General features: G+C 40.8%; 2 protein-coding genes across 3 annotated transcripts; one reads left to right on the forward strand and one right to left on the reverse strand.

The window, feature by feature from the left end:
• The first annotated feature begins 222 nt into the window (after nt 1-222).
• Nucleotides 223-18145, forward strand: LOC306695872 (uncharacterized protein C4orf54 homolog). Of its 2 annotated transcripts, none has more exons than XM_079159298.1 (2): nt 223-4574; nt 18004-18145. In XM_079159298.1, exon 1 carries the CDS (start codon nt 267-269, stop codon nt 4548-4550), a length of 4284 nt encoding a protein of 1427 aa, XP_079015424.1. In that variant the 5' UTR covers nt 223-266; the 3' UTR covers nt 4551-4574; nt 18004-18145. The 2 variants fall into 2 exon arrangements, with proteins under 2 accessions (XP_079015424.1, XP_079015423.1); XM_079159297.1 differs by lacking the exon at nt 18004-18145 and adding an exon at nt 8954-12579.
• mttp (microsomal triglyceride transfer protein) lies at nt 14831-27757 on the reverse strand. The gene is made up of 18 exons (XM_079159299.1): nt 27622-27757; nt 25815-25999; nt 25474-25617; nt 23413-23520; nt 23201-23317; nt 22972-23111; nt 22737-22887; nt 21606-21763; nt 21312-21480; nt 20984-21091; nt 20661-20873; nt 20351-20562; nt 20091-20188; nt 19714-19835; nt 18972-19199; nt 17966-18090; nt 15862-16032; nt 14831-15752 (listed from the first exon to the last, which is right to left on the reverse strand). Exons 1-18 carry the CDS (start codon nt 27677-27679, stop codon nt 15605-15607), a joined length of 2655 nt encoding a protein of 884 aa, XP_079015425.1. The 5' UTR covers nt 27680-27757; the 3' UTR covers nt 14831-15604.
• Between the last annotated feature and the right edge of the window lie 2 nt (nt 27758-27759).

Below are 27759 nucleotides of genomic sequence, written 5' to 3' on the forward strand. Positions count from 1 at the left end.
AATCATCGTGGGATTTTCCCTGGGACCCCCCCCCCCCCATCTCTCTCTCTCTCTCTCTCTCTCTCTCTCTCTCTCTCTCTCTCTCTCTCTCTCTCTCTCTCTCTCTCTCTCGCTCTCGCTCTCGCTCTCTCTCTCGCTCTCTCTCTTTCACTCACTCACTCACTCACCCTTCTCGCTCTCAGTCCTCATCGCCCCCCAGCCTGCAGAGTTTTCCGTCCTGTGTCGGGATAACATCATAAACGAGGACCACCTGACGGTAGGACTAAATGGAAGCAGCGGAGGAAACTCTCACTTACCGAGATGACACCTTACTTCACAGGAAGCTGCTCCCAGGGGACAAGCATAAGGACAAGACGGACAGTAAGGGCCACGCCATCGAGACAAAAAGCGAGGAGTCCAACTATGTGGACCTAGACATGAAACCCGACGGCGCAAAAACAGTGAAAGTAACTTTCACTGGCGAGGAGAACCAGCTGCCTGTTATCAGATGCAACAGTTCAAAGCAGTGGGAGCACGACGAGGAGAGTATAATCATTTCAGAGGATTTCGTGGACGAGCAGTTAGGGGACGAGCGGGCGGCCACCTTCCCCGGGCCCGTTTCGGGTGAGCCTCTTTTGGAAACTCTGACCAAACTTCCCAACACCGATCGGGAGTCGGAAAATGAGAAACAACGCCAGGCCGAGCACGACTGCAGTGAACATGTGTGCGGTGAGAGTGACGAGCTCCAGTACACGGACATGTATCTAAACAGCAAGACGGAGTCGGATGATGGTGCCAGCGCGGAGATGTCCGACCACTGCGGCTCCGACACCGTGGAGGACGAGTCCCACTATATCACGACGCACGAAATCCAGCTGACCGAGCTCGACCACGACGTAGATTACGACCTGGGGCGAGGGACCTGTTGGGATTTTGAAGACGACAACTTGGTTTTTTCCTTTGTGGATTACGCGTCTTTCGAGAGCGACGAAACGCAGGAGGGGACTTTGATACTGAAGCGCAGGGGCCAGGCGAAAGTGCAGTCTAATCTGGGTGAAGAAGTTGTCAGCACCGAGCAGGACGATAGTGATCTTTGCGACTCGGACAAATGCGCCAGCTCAGATGAAAGCCTGTGCAAAAGCCACAGCGGAGACGCTAATGCAGGGAAAATTCATGTATCAATAAAAACATCCTCCAGGGCGGTGAACAAGCCAGTCAGTACCTCTGACAACAGCACGCGTGGGTACACAAAACACCTTGGAGGCGGGAGCCACTTCTCTTTTGTGAGCTCTGGCGCCAGAGTGGGGCCCTTCACCGACAGAGCCCAATATTTCATCCCCGCTCCAGGCCGTCAGCACCTTGCATCCAAACTGAGACGGAAAGATATTAATGAGTATTCCAGCGGAGCGTCCAGCTCCATCAGTGAGCTGGACGATGCTGACAAAGAGGTGCGTAATTTAACCGCAAAGTCTTTCCGGAGCCTGGCATGTCCATACTTCGATGCCATTAATCTCAGCACCTCTAGTGAGTCCTCCATGTCGGAATATGGGCTGAATAATTGGTCGGCTTATGTGGACTTGAAATGTGGAAACATATCGCGGGGAAGGCAGCGAAGCGTAATCGAGACTTCCAGCACAACTTTGGAAATGAATGAGACTGTGGACAGTAAGAGGCATGGTAAGTCTATTACCGGTATGAAAGCTCCACAAACCAAAATGTACGCACTGAACAAGAGAACAACTTCTCAACAATCATCCTCATCTAGCAAAAAGATCGAACTTAACGATCCCGATCAGCCCAAACAGCGTGGAGTCACGCTGAATTTCCGGTGTAATGTTGAAGCGCCCGAAGGCGCCAGACGTCCAAAATGCTCCAAAAAAGCACAATCCAATGAGCTTACTGGGACTGTGTTGGACCGGTCAGGGTGTGAGATGCAATATCTTCAAGATGACACGGGGGGTACACACAAAAGAGCCGGTTTTGCATCAAGTCTATTGCAAAATGTGATTTCCAAAAAGATGCAGTTTGAACAGGAGCGCAAAATGGAGAGGGGTGAAATTCGTGACGCATACCCAGCACTCTCCCCAAGTTTTCAATTTAAAGATCTCGACGGAATGAAAGACAGGGGTCAAGGAAGAGGCTTACAAAGACAGACATCAGAATCAGGCTCAGGTTTTACTGTTGACTCTGCTGAGGATCAATACCTGGAAGGCAGCAGACCCAGCTCCTGTGAGCCTGCAGAGGAGCAGAAAAGCAACAAAGCACCAGATGATTCAGAAAAGGGGAAACACAAGCCTCCAAAAGCTTCACTCAGCCACAGTCAAAGCAGTGCATTTAATTCACTGAAAGATGAGCCAGAACCCATAAAGGAGGCCGAACCCACATCTTTAACCGACACACAGACCACAACAAAGGGATTAGACACCAGCAGCAGGCTGACAAAATTGCTGTTTGTCCCGAGCTGCCAGCTTCTTTCAAAAGAGAAGGATTGTACAGATGGCTTGGCAATCCATGCACCTGTCTCAGGTGCACCTGCTGGCCCACAGAAATGTGAAAACGAGTTCAAAACAGGCAACAATGGAAATATAGGCAAAGAAGAAAACGAGAAAGGGGGAAAAAACCCTGGGATAAAAATATGCCTGAGGAGTGTGAATGAAAATAAAGGCTGTACACTGAATATCGCCAACCTGTTAACCCCTAAAATAAGTTTGAACACTGTGAACACATTCAGGGCAGCAGGTGATGCCAAATGCCATGTGTTGTCTGCTTCAGATAAAATCCCAAACTTCACTGTTAGAGACATAAGAGACACCAAATGCAAGTTTCAAACACCAATATATCAAGTCAGAGATGTCCGCAAACTGGTAAAAAGTTCATATCGCTTTGTTTCATTGGACAATAGTCAGGGTAAATGTTCCACAGCAGCTGAAAAACCTGAGGTCACAAAAGCGCCGGTTAAGCATGTAGTACCATCTCCTATTGTGATTAAGTGTCACTCTGTAAAAACAAATGTTAAACAACAGACAGCTGAGGCAGGCATCTCATCTGAAACATATCAAAGTGAAAATACACCATCACATTGCACAGCCAGTAGGGTGCCACTTGTTGCATCAAAGCAGCTACACCCTGACCAGTCAGATATTCAGCCAAATATTGAAACCAAACTGACAAAACAGCGGCAGGAAAAGTTTGCATGTGAGACGTCTGAGAGGAGAAATGAGCACAAAGTACCAAAACAGGCTGCATTAGAGAAGCTTAAAGCTGCAGTCAAAACAATGGAACAGCTTTATGTTTTTGATAGAAACGAATGGAAGCGCAAAAGTCAAGCTCCACAACCAATCACAGACAGCCATGTGTTATCGCTTATTGCCAGCGAGGAGCAGGGAGCGGAGGAGCTGGAGACAACAAACACTAACAGGGCTCCTCAGTCACAGGACGCTAAAGCAGCTCTGAATATCATACATGTTCCATATAACGATGACACGTTTAAAACACAATCACAGCAGAAAACGTTTAGTAACAAACGTGTGCTTCATTTTGGCAACGAGGCACGTGTCAGCATTAGCTCCGTTAGTGGTCCTATTTCACAAAGCTCCGCGCTGCAAACATCATCGACTATGAAAAGCTCCAGGACACCGGTGGCTCCACTGTCGGTGAAAATAGAGCCCCCGAAAGACGGCCAGGTGGAGCAGGGAAAGGTCAAAATCATTCCCACTAATCCTACTGTCGCACAGGCCTGCTCAGACTCTGAGAACTATTTAACCATACCGGGGTATACGAATGAAATCAAACTGCTGAATCCAGATCCCGTTTCCAGGGAGGTGAGTTCAAATGTTAGCCAAATCAAAACAGGTGACAGGAAGACACCTGAGCAGAAAAGGTCTCCATTAATCATGGAGTACCCAGCTTCAAGCGTCTATCATCAAACACAGCCGCAGGTGTTGTGTTTCTCTCCATCTGTCCCGACTGTGTCCCCTACACCGTCTATCGGAGAGGCCGTAACACAGCGCAAGATGCTTTTGGACCCCACTACTGGACATTATTACCTGGTGGACACTCCTATACAGGCCACCACAAAGAGACTATTTGACCCCGAGACAGGCCAGTATGTGGACGTGCCCATGTCCTGTTCTCCTGTGGCACCTGTTACCCCCGTCACCCCTGTGCCACTCTCGTTGTCCCCCATGGCCCTGAGCCCAGGAGCGTACGCCCCCACCTACATGATCTACCCAGGCTTCATCCCCTCGCCCACTCTGCCTGCCCAGGCGCTGTTGTGTCAGTCGCCGTGTCACTCTGAGGAGGCAGGTGGAGAAAAGGTAAAATACGGCAGAAGTCCTAATCCGGACACGAATGCAACAGGCGCAGAGAGTGCGTATTACAGTGCAACAGGTGAGGCAATACAAGGGCCACTGCAGCTTCCTGTTAGTTTGGGGCATGTGACCGCCAGAGGAGGCGCAGCGAGCTCTGACAGGAAGCCAGTTATCAGCATCACAACGCAACAAGGTCCAAGAATCATCGCACCACCTTCCTTCGATGGCACGACAATGAGCTTTGTAGTGGAGCATCGGTGACCATAGAAACATCTCTTCATGCATGTAAGTCAGCACCTATTCACATGTCCCCTCTACTCTGAATGTAAATGTGTGTTCATTTATTTACTATTTGAATACATTTGATCGAAACCAGATACAATTTCTAAAAACAGTTTTTGAAATGTTAAAGTTCAGTGTCAACTTTACTGAATACATTAAAACCTTAAAGTTAAATTGCCTACACAAAAAAAGCTGTTGTCTATGCTGCTGTAGTGCAAGATTGTAGTTTGGTTTAGTTCTGTAAAGTACAGAGGGCCCGGAGAAAGTACTAAGTACATCAAAGTTGAAATGTATGGAAAACTACCAAAGCCTGGCTGTATTTCATTATTCATACTTTGCAAACCAATCCATCTTTCAAGAACACTTTAATGAAACATCCTCCAGTCTGTGCCACAGCAGCATACAGGTAGCACTTATTTATATTCTTTCTTATTCTTATTTATTTTATTCCTATTTAATAAGCATTGCTAGAGGGAGCCTAATATCACAACTTCTTCTCTGTAACTGTTGCAAATGACAATTAAGGTTTTGAGTTGAACTGAAATAGGAACATTTAGGAATCAAAGTAAATTCAACCTGAACTCAACATCAACTTACTAGTTTTTTCAGAGCTTTCATCTGCTTCTCACTGACCATCAGCAGAAAGTGAACCTCGAGCAGAAAATATTTTGTCAATCTAAAATAAACAAGTTAAATGCTATTTTAAGGAGTAGAGAAAACAGCCATTGTCTAATGTTAAAAAATAGAGAAACTGAATAAAAAAAAAAAAATGTATCAATTGTCATGAAGGTAAAACAAGGCCGCTTCTTTTGATTTAAAAAGCGACTGAGTTACAGTCATGAGTCGATACTCGTAATTAGTCACTTTCCTCTCCTAGAAATAAATGATCCATGCCCTAAATTGGCAGTGAGATTATAGAGTTTGGCAGGGGCGGAGCCTGACGTTGTAAACATTTGGCGCTCAGCCAAAAACAAGGGGGGGTCTGAGGACATGCTCCCTCTGGGTAGATTTCTTTTTCCCACTGAGATAAAATAATGCCCCAAAAATCTGTGTTTATCATTTGGGAAACACAAGATAGTAATAATCATCCTTTAGAGCCATCATCCTATTTTGTTTATCTAATTTTTATGTAACTGTCGTCATCCTGGATGACTCATTTTCACTCCTGCCACTTGAAAAGAGGCAAAAACTATTGCTATTTTTAACTTACATAACATACATAGGTAGGGGAGGAATTTGGCGTAAACGGCATGACTAATCTTAAAACTTGTAAAGTTCAAAGAATAAATGTTTAGCTAACACATCTGCTAAATTCGCATCAAAATTCCATAATGATCTACGCAGCTCTAATTGCAGATAAAGAATCCCATGTACTTAATTACATTAGATTTTTTAGGGAACAGCATAGTAGCAGCAGCAGTAGTAGTAGTAGTGGTATTAGTAGCAGAGAACAACCCCACTTTACAATGTCAGGGCGGACATAGATGGCAATATTTCTCCAGTAATACCACTTTTGCTCCATTTATTTGCTGGTCCAGTCAGAGAGACTGAAGGTCTCCCCTTGAGTTTGGTATTTTCTCATTGTACAGCAGTGCAACACTTACATTGTCATTGAGTAAAGTTCCTGATTTACTCCATGAGTTTTTTTTCTCATTTTTGGGTTGTAAATGTTGCTAAAGCCGCAGTCCAGGTTGGCTGCTTCAGCGGTGGCATGTCAGGGTTAATAGACATGCAGTAGCTTCATGACAGGTAACCTGACTCCACTGGCCATGCTGGGTTTTTCAGCCTCGGCCCGGAGCAAGTCGGTTGAGTTCCCTTTTCTCTGCATTACACATCGTCGGGCTATTTTGATAGTGTGAGACGAGTTTGTTTACATGGTTTATTCTCAGGGTTGGAAAGTGTCACAGGAAAGCATTCCAGTCAGTGAAACCGTACAACCAGTTATTCTTATTCAGTGTCAGAAATGCTTTAATTACTCAGATTACATTACAGTTCATTAATGTGTGTGTTTGTTGTTCGTGACAATCCATGAAAGCTTCCCCCTGGCTGAATGAGATGGAACAATCCTTCTTGCATTATTATATTAACAAAGTACAAAAGAATAAGCTAAATATGTAGCTTAAAAGTTCAGTTCACACAAATGATGACAAACAAATGTTTCCACTGACCCTCATCTAGCAGACAGTTTCTTTTAAAACACAACAGTAGTAGTTGACAGTTTACAAGTTATCGCTGTCAATAGAAGTCTTTTGCATAATTCGCGAGAAGCACAGCAATGTCTGTTGATTATTGAGTGGCCAGGAAATTGTTTCTCAAAAGACAAGCTGGAGTTTTTTTAATCCAATTCAACTGCAATTCAACTATACTTAAAATGTAGATATTAGCATAAGTATTAGTGTCAGAGATCTCAAAACCTCAGTAAATAAAACCAAAAACGATGCGTGCGCCGTGGTCACATCCCAGACGTGTCAAGCTCATGTTGTCAGTCTAAGCTGTACTCTTTCAGGGTTAGTTAACATTCATCAGCTTCAGCTTGACCTTTAGCTGCACTGTGTCAACCAGACAGGGATTTTAACCTCAGCTGTGATTTGGGCTTAATGCTAGCTTGTTAGCAGGCAATGCGTACCAGCATTTACATATATCACATTTTCCAAGCTTGCTTCAGTATTCCAGTCTAATGGAGTTTTCACTTGTTTCAAATATACTACTACTACACCATATAATGCACATTTGATGTATATTAATGTACAAGTGAAAACTCAAAATCTCTTTTTCAACTTGTTTAGCTGTCAAAAGTAGGCTAAATAAATTCAATGCTAACATTATGTTTAAATATCCATTCACACTTATTTAACATTTAGTATTCCACCACAGTGTTTGTGTTGTAATCTCCAGTTACAGGTCAAACTCAAAAGGCCTTTGTCACAGCCAACATTTCGACTTGTCGTAGGAGGAAAAGCACAGGTGTATCGAGTAACAGTATTAGGTGTCCTGCATGCATAGTGCAACTGAAAAACCAATGTGAAGTAAAAACCATTATGAATCTTATAAATTACACCTGTGTTTTTCTCTGTATGACAGGACTATTTTCCTCAAATACATGTACTTTACATAAAAAATAAAAACACATGAAACTATTTTAGGAAAATAGGAAAATAGATTGAAATATGAGTGCAGTGGAGACAGTGAATCAATCAAATGGACCAAAGTCCCCAAATCATATAAAAGTATTCTATTTAGAGGTTAGCTCCGTGTCTGCAGTGTGAAGTGTTGATAATGTTGTTTAGCTATTGTCTCACTCTAGGCTAGTTGACTGCTTAAGGCAGCAACAAAGCCTTCTGTGTTTATTTAAACAAACAAATTAGATTTGAAAATGAGAATAATGTGCTCAGTTCTCCTGGCTCTGAATTTTCTATCCAGTAGACGTTTTTGGGGAAGGTCTGACAGGAGACAACTTCAATAATCCATCCAGTTGGAGATAAAAGCATAAATTAGGCCCGAATTACAGAAAGAAATGCAGAAATATAGAAATACATTTAAAAACACAGTAATTCCCTTTTTAGTCACACTGTTGAATGCTGTAGCCCAAAAAAACGTAGAATTTATTCTAGTTTCTCAAACACTCATATAGACACTTACAACTAGTCACAGTCCATTCTCAGCTAACGTGTCAGAGCAATAATACAACTGCATGAGCATGAGGGATACATGTCAGCTGGGTGCGTGGCAGGCAGGGGCCTAGCATGGGGTTGAGTAGGGGTGTGAAGAGGAACACAGAGTGTGTGTGTGTGTGTGTGTGTGTGTGTGTGTGTGTGTGTGTGTGTGTGTGTGTGTGTGTGTGTGTGTGTGTGTGTGTGTGTGTGTGTGTGTGTGTAACGGGTGGTGGTGTAGGGGGTGTGTGCTGCAGAGGGACGCGGGGGCATGGCTCAGATAGTGATGCAGGAGGAAAAGGTCAGGCAATGTAAAGTATTTGTTGTGCTGATGCAGAGGACAGCTGCTCGGAGAGATCAGATGCTGCTGCAGCTCCAGCTTGGAAGCGAGTCTGCAGGGCTGAGATGGGGTCAACTTTTTATAGCCCCCTCCCCCTCTGCTTTTTCCTAAACGGGGAGAAGGAGGTGGAGAGCGCTGCTGACCTCCAGCGCTCCTACGTAAACAAATCGAGTAATGTGCCCTCTGCAGTGATTCGGCTGAATCTGGTCAGCTGGTTCAGAACCAGGAACTACAGGCAGAGAAGTCTCAAGGCTTAATGGATTAAGACAACGACTTCTATCATAAACTTGACTAATACGAAATCATTTTTTCTCCTCAATTATCTCACCTTTATTTATCATAGCCTCCATCAGAGTTTAACTCCCATTCTGTCTTATTTTCTGTCACTCTAGAGATCTCCAACAAAGAAGTTTGCCACCCTCCCAACTGATCTACTCCCCAAGACAAACGTCCACCAACAACCAACAATCTTTATCCCCACTCTGTTGTGTTGTTTATCCTTGCAGCAGACCTTACTGTAATACGTATGCATTGCAGCACTTTGTAGGGTAAACGCATTAAGCCACATCCTCTGGCTGATGCTCTGCCATGTTGCTATATGAATCTGCTTTGTAATACTTTCCAATCAGCTGCTGTCTAGAACTTTTAAAATGCTGTTTGGGCCCTGCAACATGTCTATTCAAAAGGAAACGAGGCAGGTCTTCTATTACAGTTCAGTGTTATTGGCCAAGCCCCAATTTTATTATTAAGAATCTAATGTTACCATGTCTTTAACGTTGTAATCTTTGATTGGCAAAAAACACATCTTTCTATAATAAATGAAAAGATGACCTCATAAGCAATAAATTCAATACACAATCCATAATGTCAGCAAACTTGATAGATATGTATTGTCTAACTGACATCACTGAGTCAGTTTGCTGACATTGTGTCTCCAGTTGTGCTGCTGAAACACTTTAGAATGTCACAGATAAAAGTTGCAATGGGTTTACTGCAATCAAAATAAAATTGCTGCCAGTTTATCCAGTTTATACTGCAACCAAAACATCCCTTTAATCCCCAAAAGTATTTTCCGCATAATCCACATTGTCAAGAGGCATCGGTAAAAATCTAATTTCCCATAGATTTTCTTCCTGCATACAAAGCTGCACAGTTTGGGAAATGCACAGGACTGCACGGAGTTGTGGCAAAAAGGTTGACTGTGCTTGCTGTGGAGTCAACCAAAGAACCTGCCTGTGGGGAAGGAGAACTAGAGCTTCTGTGGTCACCAATGCATAAACTGTGTGGGAGGAGTTTGAGGAGGCCATGAAAACGACTTTTGGTAAGCCTCAAAGAGATTGTGCCAAATTGTCAGATGACTCTAGAGGGCGAGGCAGGGCTTAGCTCAGGCTGTTTTCAGCATGGGATTAGAAATGATGACCCAGACTAACAATATTATTGGACAGTTGAAGGAACCCTTTGAGGAACTCCCTAACCCGATTTAACATCCTCCATAGAGGACGTGTAGCTGGAAAGCTCGGCGAAAGCCTTGTCCATTTCACTAGCGAAGGTCACTGAGATAGTCAAAAAGCTCCCCAGTAGCAAGGCGCCGTGGGTGGATGATTCTGGACATTGTGAGGCTGTCTTGATTGACGTGCCTCCTCAATAACATGTCAGGATCAGGGTCAGGGCCTGTGGACTGGCAGACCAGGATGGTGGTTCCCAATTTAAAAAAAAAAGGAGACTGCAGGATGTGTTCCATCTGTTAGGCTATCACAATGCTCAAACATCCTGGGAAAACTTATACCAGGGCACTGGAAAAGTGGCTCCAACTTATTGTCAAACCTCCTGTTATTCAAAAGTTACACAGTCTTGCTTTAATTTACACAATAAGACAATTACTTACGGTGAATACAACCTTCAATATGTTACACTGTTTTCTGAGGACAGGGACCATTTGTCTGCACTGAATTATTTAAAAAGAATGCAGATTAGTGTTGAATCACCCCAAATTCAGCCAGATGATTAAAATAAATTAAAATTATTGTTTTTCAAAATAACATGTTTTTAAAGATGTCCCAAGTAAATGGTAAATATATGATATTGCGATGTATCATATCACTATTCTCCAACACTAATGTTCCACATTCACAATAACATTTCCATCTTTTTTAGGATGTTCGACTTGACGTATGTGTAACCTCTGTGCTATGACTCACAACATGCTGCTAATACCTGCACAACTGATATGCTGTATAAAGTAGTGTATGTTTATATTTGAATAGCACGCTCCTTGTGTGTTAGAGAAAAAAAAGAATAACACACTAAGTGTGTTGCTCACACGAAGTGGAGCTGGGACTATTAACTGTGTACTGAAATCAGTATTTCCTAAGTAGTGTTGGGCCTAAATGAGTCAGAGCCAGCTGAGAAATTTACGGGATAACTTCCTCTGTGTTGGTTTATTTTACACTTTTGTGTGTAATGAGATGGGAGTTAGTGCGTGTGCATGTGTCCGTGTTCGTGGCAGTGAGTTATGTACGGCATTTCAGTATTCTGTGAGCGTACAACAAGGAGTCATGTTACTTCACTGTAGACGGCAGCGTACAGACTCCATGTGTTGGGTGTGTCGCCACACTTTACACACAGCAATGTCAGTTTCTCTTTTTTAACCCCCTTGACCTCTTAGTTTATATGTGTATGAATTTGAGTTTTCATTAACGGGACATATCAACTAATGAATGAGTTTCCTTTTGAATAAATACAGTGGGGCATCATAGGTCATTATGCTATACTTGACTCAGTTATACCAGCATCCCATGCAGGACTAATGCAAACTGTAGATTGCTATTTTTTAGCATGTTTCAAATCCAAACACACATTAAAGGTATTTGGAGCTGCTGGTCAGTCTATGTACCTTAATTCTGTAAAATAAATGTTATTAAGCCTCTGTGACAACATTTCATTTCAAGTGATACAAACTCATGTAGTAATTTGAAAGACTTGTTGCTGACTGTGCAGATTGGACATGGTTTGCTCTTTAGAGCAAGTTGATGTTAGAACATTTGATGCATTTGAGGTGAAATTTAACTTAAATTTGTACATTTAATTCAAAACACGTATTAATGATAAACTATAATATTATTTTTATAATTATATATTATAATGTTTAAACATATGTGTCCCTGAGGCAGTTGAGTGCAATGCAAACTGTTATTTATTTATAAATTATGAATCAGAAGTTTTGCCAAGTATCCAAAGGAAAAATAAACAGGTACTATGAACAAGTTAGAATTGAGAGATATGTTTTTTTACGTCCTACCAGAGAGTTTTAAAAGTATGTTTTTGATCAGCATAATAAATAAAGACATAAATAAATAAGATAAATAATATAATTTGTAAGCTCCAGTAAACCAGCTTTTCTAATGTTGTCATAAACATAAAACTCTAAAAAAAAAAAAACTTTTCTCCCACATGAATTTCATTAGTTTCTTGTAAGACCTTTATCTGTGAATAATAATGTACTTAATGCACTTGGATTGTCACCACACTGACTGCAACGGATGACTGTAAACATCGGTAATAGCAGGAGTACTATTTGGACTTGTTAATTGTAAAATGAAATGCACTGTAACATTGAATGATATGTTTTATTTAAAACATTCGTCCACATGTCCCTCAGCAAACCTGCTGACTTTGAGGTTAAATGTTTGAAACTGACTGTATCAAAGCTTGTTTTTGTATGAGGAAAGAGGGTAAACGGAAGGTGAGATGGTCTGAGATAAGTGTATTTATGAATGTTCAAAGAAAAAGGGCACGTGTTTGAATGAAATGCCTTAATGGCTGTACTGTCATAGATATTTCATGCCTGATGTCAACTGTGACTGCCCCAGAAAAAGACAGAGGTCAGGATGACAGCGGAGAGATGCCTTGAAAGGAGAAGTGAGTTCTGCGTTTGCACTTATGAGCTTGAATGTAATAAAATGATGAATGAGTGTAATGTAGACTGTAAAGCCTTCATGTGTTCGCAATAAATTCAAAATCAAGCTACTGAACATGTATGTGTCCATGCATTTAAATAACGTTAAGGTCTAGTTGTGTTTGAATGAAATACATTTTTATGTTGTCTGTATCTTAATTGACTCCTGAAAAACCCACATGAACATATTCAAATCACTCTTTTTGAATGTGTAATTGCTCAGATACAGGGATGTGAGAATAGTACAGAATATTTTAAGAAAGGGGTATACTTTCTAATGACGAATTATTTGTAAGGGTTTATACATTGTAACTAATGGCTTTATTAAACATATATCTATTCCTCAGATCCCTGATGAGATTTAGGATGCCATGTTGTGAACATTACCTTTTGCTGGTCAAACATTGAGTGCTTGATGAACTAAAGAACTAAAGGGTTTTTTACAACCTGGCAACCCAAAAGTTGTTAATGGCCTATTATAGGTCTTTGATTAATAAATGCTTAATTAATTATTAATACTTGCAAATTGCAAATTATAGACCCCTTATGAATTGTAAATCTATAAGAACGCGATACCTAAAAAGTAAATACATAGATTGAATTTACCAGAAGAAAAATACATTTAGTTGAAAACAACACATTTTCTTGTTCTTCAGTTGAACTAAAAGTCTGGCTGCAATAACGGGTTAAAATAACAAACTTCCTCAAATATGTTTGTTTATTTTAACTTTTTGATAGATGTTTGATAGAACATTAGTAACCACTTTCATTCTGTGATATTCTGTGTTGACTATTACACTTTATTTCCTTCCATGTACCCGACCTGATTATCGTGACTTTCTGCAGTTTCATACTTGCCTGATAGATTCCCTCTATTAAAAACCTCGAGAAAAAAGAAATGACAAGGGTCAAAGAGAATCAAACAGATTTATGCCAACAGATGAGCACTTTTAGCATCTGCCAGCGTGCAAGGTTAGCGTTCTGGTGACACTGAAACATCACCCGGGCCGAGGCTTAAGTTTAACCTGACAGTTTGCTGCTGTGTTTACTTGGTTGCCGTGGATGCAGTGAGACTGGCAGACACTGGTTTACCCCCAGCTGCTCTCGGCGGTTTCTAAAGAATCTACATTAAGGCCCAGTTGTTGTGTTTGGATGCCAGGAGGGGCTCTGATGTCACAGCTGTGACACAAGAAAAGTCAAGATTTATTGCCTCACCTGGATCAACAAGTGTGTGATAGGCCACTAGGGTACATTTTGTCTCCTTGGACACAACTATCAATACAAATGAGGGCTATTGGTTTACTTAAAAGAGTGCAGCTAACAAAAATACATGCAAGAGGAAAACGTTGTCTACAAATTTGCCATAATCAACACAGGTTTAAATTTAGGAGTTTGCGATCTTGAAATGATCTGATTGCCAGAACCCACCAAGATGCAAGAGCTTCTGCACTGGGATCACTGGTTTCTAAGAGGCTACAGCTACGCCAGTGACTCTGAGAGGCTGTACTTAGCGCAGCAATGCTTTTAGCTAAATGTAACGTCAGCATGCTAACACAATGGCAGTTCAATCACGCTGACGTTCAGCAGATGTAATCTTTACAATGTTCATCATCTTAGCTTAGCGTGTTAGCTTGCTAGCATTTGCTAATTAGCTCAAAGTATTGGGGAACTGTACTTTGTGGTGATTTACTTAATCCTTAATACATAAGGGAATGTGTACTGTTAAAGTACACAAACTCACACTAAATGTTGAGGCCCTGTGTTATGATGTTGTGCTTAATTGCATAAAACTCTTTTTGTGTTTAATCAAATATCCACAATCTAACTGACACACAATAAACAAGGGAAAAATAGGATAGTATCCAAGAACAGGAGTAGGCCTACCAGTTGGTCTCTGTGTTACGCTATGAGCAGAACTTTATGAATATGCCAAGATTAGTTGCCATGACTTCTGTAACTGTAAGTACTTACATACATTTGGCGGACTTACAAAAAAAAAAGTCAGCAGACCGAGTTATCCTGATTTAATGGTGTCTTTTAAATGCTCTCATTTTGTAACCCTCTGTTGTACATTTTTAGTCAATTGAGCATCTAACTCAGACTTTATACAACTGTTTTCACAGGCTCATGACAAATAAACTAACTGACTAGTACAATTGGTGGACTGCCCCTTTAAAAGGCAAAATGGACAAAGTCCCACAGCGTAATTTTACCCCTGGGGCCCCCAGAGGGTTGTTCCAGTCATACATATTGCACAATTACACATACACTTTGTTTTTGCTGTATCTAAATCCATAAGCCAGGTCAAAAGGAAAAGTGTTTCCACTGCACATTTATTGTCAGCCAATTACAAATCTAACAAACTGATGCCAAAGTATGAAAACACAACTTGAAAGTAGCTCAAACGTCTTAAAACTACCAGTATGTTTTCAGACAAACAGAGCAATTACAGCCAAGTACAAAATATATATTCAAGTGTTAATAGATTCACTATTGGAGATTCGATTTTCCCCTCAAATCTTGCAAGTACAAAGTAAAGATGAAGCACACACATTGTCTCTGAAGAAACAATTAAAAAGTACCATCATGATTATACACATGGAATCAAGTCATACTACTCTGCTAAATAAGTTATTTCAGGTGATTGACACAAAACAATAAATTACTCCTCAGTAAACATATTTAATTAAAAAACAAAAGGAATGTTGACAGAGAGGAGAGTTTCTATTCATGGGGGAGAGTCAATACACTGTCTACAGTGTGATATTTACATATACATTTATACCTGTATCTGGGTTGGGATAATTACAGTGGTATTATACCCATCAAATAACACATGCATCCTGTGTGTGCCCATCATAAATACATTTTTGAGGAAATCCATAAAAAGACAATGCAAGAATTCCTGATTTCACACAAAATGTCTTAAATACTCACAGGAATGTAAACATTGCATGTGTTGTTAAAAAGATAAAAACATTCACCCCTCTTCTCTCTTGCATGCTTTCACTGCATGAGGCTGAGGTGTGATAGCTGTCCCTGAATGCAATAAGTGACAATATTTGCCCCTGGATAGTTCATGGTATCTCTACCAACTGGAGTCAAAAACCTTCTTGCACATGTTTGAGTTCTCCTGGTGAAGAGGGAATTCAGAGCCGGGGACGAGCTGCTTCTTGCTCTTATGAGACACAACGCTCTTCCCTGATGACACTCTCTCATACTTGGTCAGGTATTCACTGAAAGCAGAACATCAAGAAGAGACCGTTAGGTTTTTGCATGAGATGATTCAACAATAAAATCAGAAAGAGTATTGACATTTGCTGTGCAAAGAGGGTCTCACAATACCTGACGGGGAAGGTACTCTTGTCCATCTGCATGCACACCAGGAAGGGATATTCGGAAAACTGGACAGTGGTGATAAAGTCCAGAGATGCTTCTGTTTCAAAGCTGACCTCCACACCCGCTCTCATGAAGTCCATGTCCACTGTAACGTTGCCAGTGACCACTAACGCTCCCCTGAAACCATAAAGGAAAAAACGTGTGAATCTGACAAAGAACAGTATGTGAAACTCATGCATTCCCTTTGTTTCCTTAAAGTTCATATCATTTACATGGTAAATGTCTTTTTATTTAATGGAGTTAAACATGTGATATTAAACGTGAAATACGTGATATATTTAAAAATCACGTGTGAGAAAGCTCATATAGATTTATTACATTTTTTTTATTATTACAAAATGTGTGAATATTTCACATATAAAATAACATATAGCTTGTTTGTGAAATATGTTTGCTTTGTAAAGCCCATGAGGGGTAAAGAGATTAACACTGTTAATTATTTTTTTATTTTAAGAGTCCATTATTTTCTATATTGGGACAATTTAGAGTGCAGTGTTGTTTGTCACACGACAGTCACACACACAAAATGAATACAATTAATGCTGTTTTTAATCTTTTTTCAACCAGTAGTTACCACAACCAGAAAGCATAATGTGAAACAAAACAATCAGAAACGATTATTATATTTAGCCTTGTCCCAACTACATTGGAATGGTCCTTGTTTATGACCATTTAGTTGTATCATACAGTTTGTATCAGCAGCTTAAAAGCAGTCGAGCTCAGACACTAACAAGTAGAGTTTAACTACCATGGTAACAACTTCCTTTTATGTTTCAAATCAAAGTGTGTGCCAACCAGTTGAACATCAAACCTCTGTAACGATGCCAGTGGAGACATGCCTTGGCAAAGATGCCAGTGTGGTTTGTTCTGCATCTATAGATAGCCTACCAGTCTATTATCAGAGTGGAAGAGGTACAACTATGCTGATCCATTCACCTGCCTCTGCCCTTCCCCTGCACACACTGGATTTGAACTTCGGGATGATTTGACCAAACACTGGTCAAAAAGTGGGACGGAAATCCCCAAACCAAAATAAATGTTTGTTCTACAGGATGCTGTTCCAAAAAAAAGTTATCAATTCCACAGCATCGTGTGTTTTTTTGTCCGTTAATATAGATCCTTTCTAAGTTATTCTTGATGGAAATGTACATATAATCACAATCACTAAAGCAAGTGTGATTATGAGGCACTAGGGCACGGTATCGTTTACATTTTGATGCAGTGCCAGTACAAAACCCAAGTTTAAGTTTGGTGTCTTTTTGATAGTTTACTTTGCTATATTAAGTAAAAATGTATTTTTGTGCAAAGAACTTTTTCCATTTAGCTAAATACTCTTAAAATGCATGAAAAAAACAGGATGAAGAATCTGATCAAACACTCAGGGTCAGGTTTTGGTACACGAGTTTGGTTTGGGTTCTTAAAAAACACTTAAGTGTAAATGCAGAACTGTCTGTCTACTGAGTGGTTGGGTGTTAAAAATCTGTGGCATTGCCCTTTAAATCCCATTTCATCACCAGATGCCGCGAGCTAAACAATACCAGCACGATGATGTGCGTTGACGGTAATGTTTTAAAATAGAGAACCAGACAGAGCTGACGTCATGTCCACACAGACCTAGAAATGAGACAGACATGAAGCACAATGCTGGAGCATGTCCAACAGGCCGGTGGAACAAATGAATCAGACAACACTTATAGACCATCTAAAGTTCACATGAATCAAACATCAATAGAATTCTATTTGCAGTGCGGTGACACGGCTCAACCTTAACCTCTAAAACAACTTTCCTTTCAGTCAGGAAGGTTGTTTCTACGAGTTGTCTGTCTATCACAAAGGCCTTTGCCCTGCAAGTGTGTTACATCACACTGTACATACAGTACTTCACAAACATACTCAGTGAGATAATTTATCACTCCAAGGCCGTACTCGAGGCTGTGACCCTATAAACAGGGTACACAACATTATATAAAAACGTTGCGGATGCCCTGATACGGCTACAGAACAAAAACACCGTCAACAGTAGTTTTATTGTTTTAACTGTGGACTGTACCGGTTGTTGACGCTGGTCTTGGACTCCCTATACCACAGGCTGATCTCCATGCCTCCAGAGATGTCAATGGCTAACCCTCCTTGGAACTCTGCACTCGCCTTCAGACCGGACTGCAGCTGGATCACCTGGAGGGCCGAAGATGAGTGGGGGGGGGGGGGGGACAAAAATGGAAGACTCCATTATGTCTGACTCCACTGATAATTAAGATTCCTTTTATCATTGCTCATGTGTTAAAAGGACTGTAAAAGCAATTTCAAAGTAGCCACAGCATAAGGGATAATAAATGCCACATCCTTGTATCAGCTGTACACATTTAGACCCTGTTCATTCATCATCACTAAGCTCAATAACTGAAGTAATGAGCTGGAGTCGTTCACTGTCTGTGCCTGTGTACACATACTGTATACATCTGACAAAGTAACGGTCAGTGCCTACCGAAATGAACCTGTCTTGCTTGTTAATGTACTGCACACGTTTAGAAAACTAAAAAGGTTAGAGTAAGAAAGAATGAAATCAGTGTTGACTGCTGGCTGGAGATGGGATGCAAACCTCACCACAAAGTCTATGCATTGTTTGCCCGATCATCCACATGTTCTCTTTTTGTGGCAATATAACGTGGCAACATCACATTACTTCTGTTAAGAAACTGAACAGAAGTATTTTCAAGCTCTTTTAAAAACATGACCAAATTCCTCGAGATGACCTCGATCAAGCTGAAAAACAACCAGCAAATCTGACTTTGTGTTGAAGCGGGATTAAGATTTCGGCGAGCATTGCACAGCTCAACTATGGCCATCAAATACCAGCCGTTACGGTCATTTACCAAGGACGTAGAGTCAACTAGCTACCTGTCACTACCTGCATGGATGACTCATTACTACTGAATTTCACTCTTGTTCATAACTATACTGAATGTAAACTTCAAACACTGAGATCGAGTTCAACTACTACATTCGGGTCCGGTGTAAATGGGGCATTGATGTGGTACACAGTTGTAGCTGCTTACCTCAGAATGATCAGTCAGCAGGATGAGACCCTTCACGACATTCATCGGCTCCCCGGACATGGAGAACATTTTGGACATGAGGTCACTGTAACCCTTGAAGAAGGTGACGGGCCGCAGCTGGACGTCGAACAGCAGAGCCGACATCCCAGCGAACGACTCCAGGTCCTTCTCTCCCTCATCGGGTGTGGCAGCAATCAGTGACTCCAAACCTTGGGCCTCAATTGCCACCTGGAAGACGGGAAGAATATCCAAATCAGTCTAAATTAGCAGAAGGAGATAACTGCTTGCTGTGTGTACTCAAATGTAGGTCAAAATGCTTTAAGTGCTCTTGGAAAACGGGGTAAGAAACCGGGACGAACATGAAGGCAATCCAGCGTTAAATGCCATGAAGACCTACAGGGGTCAAAATGTTTGCTCTTTTAAATCATTTGGTCATTATAATAATGGCTATCAAATAATTCCTTCTCTGTTGGTCTTTGATTTAGGAGTTCCTGGATTGCTTTCTTGTTTATCTGTTATCGAAATCAGCAATTTGATTTTTTTTTTCTTCTCCGATATTTCACATACTCTACATGAACATTTAATATATTTCATCAGAAAAGGATAGACAAGAGTATGTGTGTGTATATATACACACAATTATTTGACATACTAAAAACATTGCATGCATACAGTATATTCAAAATTCTGTTCCTGCAGGCATTCAAGTAATTATTTAATTTCCTGTACATGGTTTCCTTACCTGTAGTCCATGTAGCATCGCTCCATTACTGGCACCATAAATATTCATGTTGCTTCTCCTCAAGACCCCGGAGCCTGAATACAGGATGTCCAAACTGTATGTGGAGGTCACATCAGCAGATCCTGAAGGAAGAGGATTTGAAAGCGCTAGGTCAGCATGCACGAACCTGTTGTCATGTTAGCCTCAAAATGATGAGTTTTAAGGAGCAATATCAAGCTTAAATGTGCAACCACCCATAAGGTCAATATGTAACTTGGTTGACTTGTAAAATGTTATACTGCACTACTTTACGGTTTAATTTTATTAGAATCTTTTTAAATCTTAGAACATTGTTTTGAGTATTTTTGTAGGCTGAGAGATGAGGGTTGATTACTTACGTGCCATGAATCCTGAGAATGCAGACGACGACCCAACTTTTGCAAAACGGTCGTAGTTATGAGAAACCATGTCCTTCATAGCTTGTTGTAAAATTTTGCTAAAAAATGACAAAAATATATATTATTTCATAAATGGCCGCAATAGGCATTGATAAAAACACACAAAATGCTTATTTTTTTTTTGTCTGCGTTCAGCTCAGAAGCCTTTTTAAAAACGTTTTGATTTTCATTGTTGGTCCATCGGATCACCCACTACACACCTGGCTGGCATCTGGAAGCGGATGATGTCCTGGATCTTGGACAGCATGTACTTGTTCATTTCATGAGGCAGGTTTCCAACAGACAGAAGCAGATTCTTGACCTCCATGTATGAGGGGTTGCTACTGAGGATGACGTCGGCAGCGGCAGATCTCACGTTTTTCTCATAGATCCGTCGATTCTGGTGGTAAACTCTGCCGACTGTCCGCTTCACCTGCAAATGAGATTAAATGTTGGGTTTCAGTTTATGTTATAGGCTAATCAATTCCACATAACGCTCATAAACAACAGAAGTGGTACATTATGGCTCACCTCATCAGTCATGAGATGGACATCGTATCTCTGCAGGGCAGTGAGGGCGATGGTGCAGTAAGCTCCCACCTCTGACTCTGCATATTTGGTAAAGATGGGGATGGCCTCGGGCAGCAGAGAGTTCTTGAGAGCCAGAAGATACATCTGGACCTCGGACTCTACCTGCGCGCTGCCAGCACCGTCTAAAATCAGCTTCTTCACCTGCACCACTGTCTGAGAGGTAAATACACCGCAGAAGATCATCAGTCAGCTCTGGGGTCCATTCAAATTTGGTTAGTTTGACGTGTTTTACGTTGTCATTTAGTATCTTCTTGGAAGCTCACCGGTAAGTTGCACCCTCCTTTCTGACACAGCCGATGGACCAGGGCTCCCATAATGATCACCACTGACTCTTTAATGTCTGTGCTGCCAATCTTTCCCTTTGAAATATCCTGAAAAGGAAACAATTCTCATAAAACTTCACAAAAGTATAATATGACTTGGTTTTCAAAACTCTTTCTCAGGACTACATTTTTAAGACTTATCATTTTAAATATTCCATTTTTCATGTTTCTCTTCACCGATATCGACTAGATGACGGCAGGACTTATTGTTTCCTTTGATGAGCAAGAAAAGAAAAGCCAATTCTGTTATTGGAAACATGACGCTCACCAGCAGAACCTGGAGCATTCTCTCGTTGGGATGTGAAGCAAAGCCACATGCGTAGAGAAACCTCTCCTGCAGAACCAAACCTTTGGCATCGGTGAAGTTAAGAAATTCCAGCATGGCATCCAGAGATGCAACGGTCTGGGAGGAGGTCACAGCATCCACCGCCTGAGGTCTGAGCAGGAAGAAAGTAAACACATCGATGGTAAGTTGATAAAGTTAGACTAATTCAAAGAAACAGCTGAGTGATGGAGTCAGTAAGCAAATTAAGACGTAAGAGAGAAGGAGGAGCCAGTTTACAGAGATGTCTTGCTGGCATTCTTCAGCACTTTGAGGATCTCGTCCTTCGACGCCTTCCTAATGCTCTGGATGAGGGACAGGAAGCTGCGAGGAGCCGTGGCTTTGGACAGGCTCGCTGGCTCCAGCAGCTTCTGTTGAGTCTGCCAATGTTCAAAAAGCTAAGAGGGAGAACACAGGGGAGAGGGGATTAGAAGAGAGATCACCTTCAGTTAATAATTACCTTACAAAAAAACTAAAGGAACTATTTACTAATACATTGTTATTCAGGAGTTGTTCTGTAATAATGACTCGAACAACCCAGAGCTTCACACTCTGAGGAAGGTCTGTAGGCACCAATGTGTTAGTTGTTCTGATTAAATGAAAACATTGTGTGGGGATCTTAATGCAACTGTATAAGAAATACTGGATGTTCGAGTGTTTTTCCTGCCCTGCCTCCTAGCAATAATGACTTGCTCAAGTTCATGAATACAAGTAAAGAACATCATTTGTTTATTGAACTGGTGACCAAGACATTATAGTATACTCAAACTCAAAATGAAGAGGAGGCCCTGGAGCTGTGGCCTCATAAATATATGAATAGAACCGGCTGGTCATTTTTACAATAACAAATGGGCGAATGAGAGTGCAAACATATAATGTAATGTGTAGCAGTTATAATAATTAACATGTTCACCATCCTAGTTTAGCATGTTAGGATGCTAACATTTGCTAATTAGCACTAAAAGTAAAGCTGATGAAAAATGTCATAATTTTTTCAGGCGTTTAGTCAAACACCAAAAGAAAAAGGACAAAATTGAAAATTGACCTGCTGATGGCACTTGTGAAAGAGTCAAAGAATCACAGAAGTTAATAAGGATTTATCCTCAGCGTGGCATGAATTTCTGCACCAATGTCATGGTAATCAATCCAATATTTGTCGTGACATTTCACACAAAACCACAAATTAAAACCTCATGGTGGCTCTAGAGGATAATGCCTTCAAATGCAGAGACCAGGAATGTCTATCCAACACGCCAATCTATTCAACACTGATATTTGAGTCTGAATCAAAGCGTCGGGCCGACATTGCCGTCCATGGAGCTGTGTTTGTGTAAGTAAAGATTTGTTGTGTGAAAGTGAACAGGAACTCACTGATGGACAGCCCTTGCACTTGGATTTGACCTTTTCTGCAATGATACCAACAGCTGCCAGTTTGGCATCGATTGACTTGACAACCCCAGCCACATCTTTCCCAGCAGCCTCCAGCGGTCCAGCCTCTGTCCCTACAAATGTGAAAATTTGCCTGGGAAGCAACAAATTACATTTTTTTAAATGTTCCTGTTATTTGCAATGGCTGCTGACGCCAATTCTTTGTAGAGGCATTTACCTGGACAGGACTTTAGCTGCAGCAGCTCTGCGGGTATTAACAGCCAGCGAGTGTGTTTCTTCAGCCACAGCCGAGCGGATGAAACCATCTTCAAGTGTAAACGTTGTAACGGAACTGGACTTCCTGCTCACACCCAATACCTGAAGGGGGACATATCGAGGCGTAATTTATTAGTGATTCTATATCGTTTGTGTTTCAACACGGTGATCCGGTCTAGATGCTGACATACCTGACTGTGTGTGGTGAATCCGGTCTCCACGGTCTTACACGTCTCCAGGTTCTTGGTTCTCGTCACTTGACCTTTTACTGCCCTGTACTCGACCGTGCACCTTCCAGACACGTCATTCTATTCCCAGACAATACGTTTGTTCACATTAGCGACATGTAATGAAATAAGAAACGCATGAATAGATGGGATGGGAGCATTATCATGTTGTTTACCTCTATAACCTTCCCAGTGTTGAGCTGTACTTGCAGTAAGCTGGCCAGCCCTCTTTTTAGGTTCTTGATGGTTGCAGGTTCGGCCCAGTAGGAATAAAAGGCTTTTGCCTGGAAAGAAAGCAACACATTAAACAGAATGTTATGCTTTTGAACAATAGATACAAAGGCATTTTGTCAAGCAGATAGAGAGGGAAGTGACCCACAGCGCTGTACACGCTGCACCTCACAAAGGCTTGTCAGGGTGTCAGTTTTCCTTTAAACACTTGTGTATAGAAATGCGTGCTCGTGACATCAGCGACTATTTACAATACATGCAGAAATAAGATATTCTTTTAAGTGCAGATCAAAAACAAGGCCAGGATACTTTGTTGTTAGCACTTTAAACTTTTAAAAAGAAGTCTATCTCAACCTCTAATTATACTCTGAATGCACATCGGTACACAACACTGACCAGCATGAAAGGTGAGTCATTCTTACGTTTGCCCATGTTGTTGATATCATATTAAAATAATGGAACCAAAGCTCAGTTAAATGGGCTTCGTTAATCTTGGGAAATATATCACATCACACAGTTTTTTTCCAGTGAGGGTTCAGCTCGGCTCAATAATGGACTCTGTGTCCTGCTCATGAGTGGAGAAAGCAGTCGATTACATCATCCTGCAGTGTCTCCTATACAGTATGTTATTTATTTGTGGCGCTCGGCCACAATATCAGCTAGGACCAAAATAAATAGATTGTCCACTGCTACTCTGTGTAACTTTCCTGTCCAAGTCTGCCATCAGTATAAACAAAATAACAACACCAGGGGAGACACTGATCTATCCGGTTTCTCACAAACCTTTACCCCACACTGAACCAGTTTTAATCCTAAAACTTTTCAGTTACACAACTGTGACAATGCAATTTACAGAATAAGAAACAATACATACAGTATGCTGTTGAAGTATCTCTTCTATATTTACTCTGCTTCATACCAGAAATATTAGTACTTATTAAATAAATTCATGAATAGTAAAGCATTTATTAATGACGTACAGATCAGTTACAAGCCATTAATAACAAAAACACATTTTAGACCCATTTTTTAACACATTTTTGTTTGGTAATATATAATGTAATTATAATAAATGTTCAAATAAATTAAAACATGCTTAAAATATTGTTAACACACTGATTTTGAGGGCTACAGATCCTCAGCAGCCCTTTTCTGTTGTTAATTGGTCATACAGTCCAATTACTCAAATGGATTTCTTATTAGTGATCTACAAAAAAAAATTGAAATGATTAATTGAGCATTAATAGAGCTCTTAATTACATTTTATAAACCCTTTATAAAGTGGTATCCAAGCCTTTACTGTATGAACCAACATTTAATCCAGAAAAAAAGACATTGATCATTGAGTAATGGGATTATTACTCTGGCTAGAGTATTTAACTGTAAACTAGTGCCATATAATTTTTTTCCCCTGAGCCTTTAAATGAGATATCTACCAGTCAGCTTGCTATAATTCTTTCGGTGGCAATTATGCATTATTGGATACAGCATACAGTGATAATGACTTGATAACAGTTTGGCTTGAACTCAAACATCTCGCAGCCAGTAAGACGACAGCATGAAGCTTATCCACCAACCCGGAGGCTTGACTCTTCAAGTCAAGCTTGCTCATTCATTCTTTGACCCTCTGAACCTGTCGACCTTTACACACACACACATGCACACACGTGCACACATGCCTGGTGTTTCCCCTGCCAGCATCATCACTCCAGCACAATGAAAGTTAGCTCACTGATTCTCTGAAGACAACCACAGTGGCGTGTATAATGATTTAATGAATCATAAGATTAAAACAATTTATATAATCTCCACGAATTGCTGCTGTTGTTCTTCACCTTGAATGATAATAAACTAAAGATGTTTTATTTCAACAGGATGCCAAAAAAAGGAAAACCACTTAAAATACTATGAGGTTGTACAGATAATACCAGCAATAAGTGATGTAGCAAGGACTATTTTCTTTATAAACATAATATAGACAAAAGAAGGATTAAAGGCTCTCTCACCTTTCCATTCTTCATATGCAATAAGAACGGTTTAGTCAGAGCTGCCAGTTTGGTCTTCCCCAAAACGCTTTCTGCAGTGGATCCATGGAGGACATTCTTCTTCTCTGATCGTTGGGACGCAGGACCGATTCTCACATTAGAGATCTAAGAATGAGAGATTAATTAATCTGAGCAAAAGCCTGCACTTCCTTTGTTGCGATGCATTTCTTCTCCGAAGGAAAGGAAACATGCAGACTTTTACCAGTTGAATCAAAAGTGTATTTGTCGTGAGAAATAAGTGGATGATTCTAACTCTCAAAATGACATCATGTCCCGTCTTAACATATATTAGACCGACATACCACCAGTTGGATCAGTTGATCGTCTTTGCTGCTGGGGTCTCTCCACACTAGGTTGACGTCCACATCGCTTGAGATCTTGTAGCCTGCACTGCCCTCTTTTGACCCCCGGGTCCTGTCCACCAGCACTTCAGTGGTGTAGCTGAATTTGTACAGCTGGTTGTTGTTCAGCCGGGGTCCAGCAGCACCTGAAGAAACACAGGAAACACAGCTGGTGAGCAAACAGGAGTGAAGAGAGTGAGTTTGATCTGCTAAAAGACCACTGTCGTATTATATTGTAGGCCTGTTAATATACTGCCGACTTAAAGGTGTTTCTACATGAAATTTGCTTTACATTTTCAAAAGTGTACTTTTGCTTGTTTCATATCCATCCACTGGTTTCATTTTGTGTCTGTACCAGCTAGTAGAAACCTGAAACCTGACATCGTAATCCAACATCAACAACATTCAGCCATCTTAATTTGTTTGTCGCTGTAGCTGTGAGCAGTGACTGTTTTAAAAACTGTTTTGGTCGTGTGTTCAAGCTCTAAAATCTTAGATTTGAGTATTGAGCAATGGCTGTGTTGTCAGAAAAATGAACCTGGGAAACAAACAATAAGCAAACTTGAATATTGTGTGAAAGATTAAAAAAATTGCTGTTTGGGAGCAAACTTTCAAATCTCAGACTTATTAGCTCAAATAAGTGCACTACTAAGGATACATGTTAAAACACGCCCCACTTTTAACTGGCTTACCATCAATACACATTTTAATTTGACAAGCAACGATGACCAAGTGTTCGCTCTGATGAATTAACTCAAACCAGAAGACTCTCTTTAATTCTGGCAATTGTTAATAATAAAGCATTCTGAAACTCTCTGTTGAAAAGGCCTTTTTAGCTAGTTATTTTCCAACATCAAACTGTTGCTTATCTTAAAACTGATTCCAGGTAACCTTTATTTGTGGCCACACAACCTCTGAAATATTGTGTTTTTAGCTTCCAAAATACACTTCAGGTATTTCTCAATAAAAAACTTCCACTGAAAAAAAACGTCTCCTTTTCTTTCATTTTTAGTTTCCTTTAAAGAAATACTATCTGTGGATAGCGTTGAGATGATTCCATCAGAGGCCATTTAACAAGGTGTGTTCAACCTGAGAGGAGATAAAAATCTCTCCACTGCTCTCCTAATGACAAGCTTTCTATTAGATATGACATTAGGCCACGAGGGAAGGCAGACTGACGTGTCAGTACTTGATTTCATCACTGGTCGTTGAGGAACGTGGAGCTGAAATTCAACAAATAAAAATGTCTGTTCTGTCTTTTATCAGCTGACCCGTTATTCTTAGACATCAGAAGCAAAACACAAACAGAAATAAAGTATTTTTTGTTTCGTAATGTTGTGTTTTATCTTTCTTGACTCCTTCACCTCTTATCAATTAGTGATGTCACAAAGCAGCACTATGTGAATGAAGCGAGTCCATTGACAATAAATAGGAGACTGACATTGTGGTCTCTGTAAGATCACCCAGTGTGATTTTCTGCCAGGATTCATTCATTTGGGGTATTTTTCAGTCTCTATAGTAGAATACAATTAGGCTCGACACCTTGGATCAACCATGACTTTCTCTCTATGAAGAAGCCTCCAAAGCACAACAAAGTGTCATTTTGAGGACCAAATACATCCTCTTGCCACATTTCTACTAATTGAGCATGAACTAAATATCCTCTTTTCCCAAATACATACATTCAACCTTTTATATAATCTACTAAACGTTACTGTTGGCCCCAAACAACACACTACTTCTTCTCACAGAAAAAAAACAAACTCACCTTTGGCAGAAGCTGAGACAGAGCAGGCTGCACAAAGCAATAACACTAGAGTTAACATTGTGTGTCGTCTCGCTGTAGCCAGAAGAACCAAAACCAAGAGTCAGTGTGGCACTAAAGGGCCAAAAAGAAAGGCAACCC

Source organism: Pholis gunnellus (genome assembly GCF_910591455.1).
Source record: "Pholis gunnellus genome assembly, chromosome: 5".
Classification (NCBI taxonomy): domain Eukaryota; kingdom Metazoa; phylum Chordata; class Actinopteri; order Perciformes; family Pholidae; genus Pholis; species Pholis gunnellus.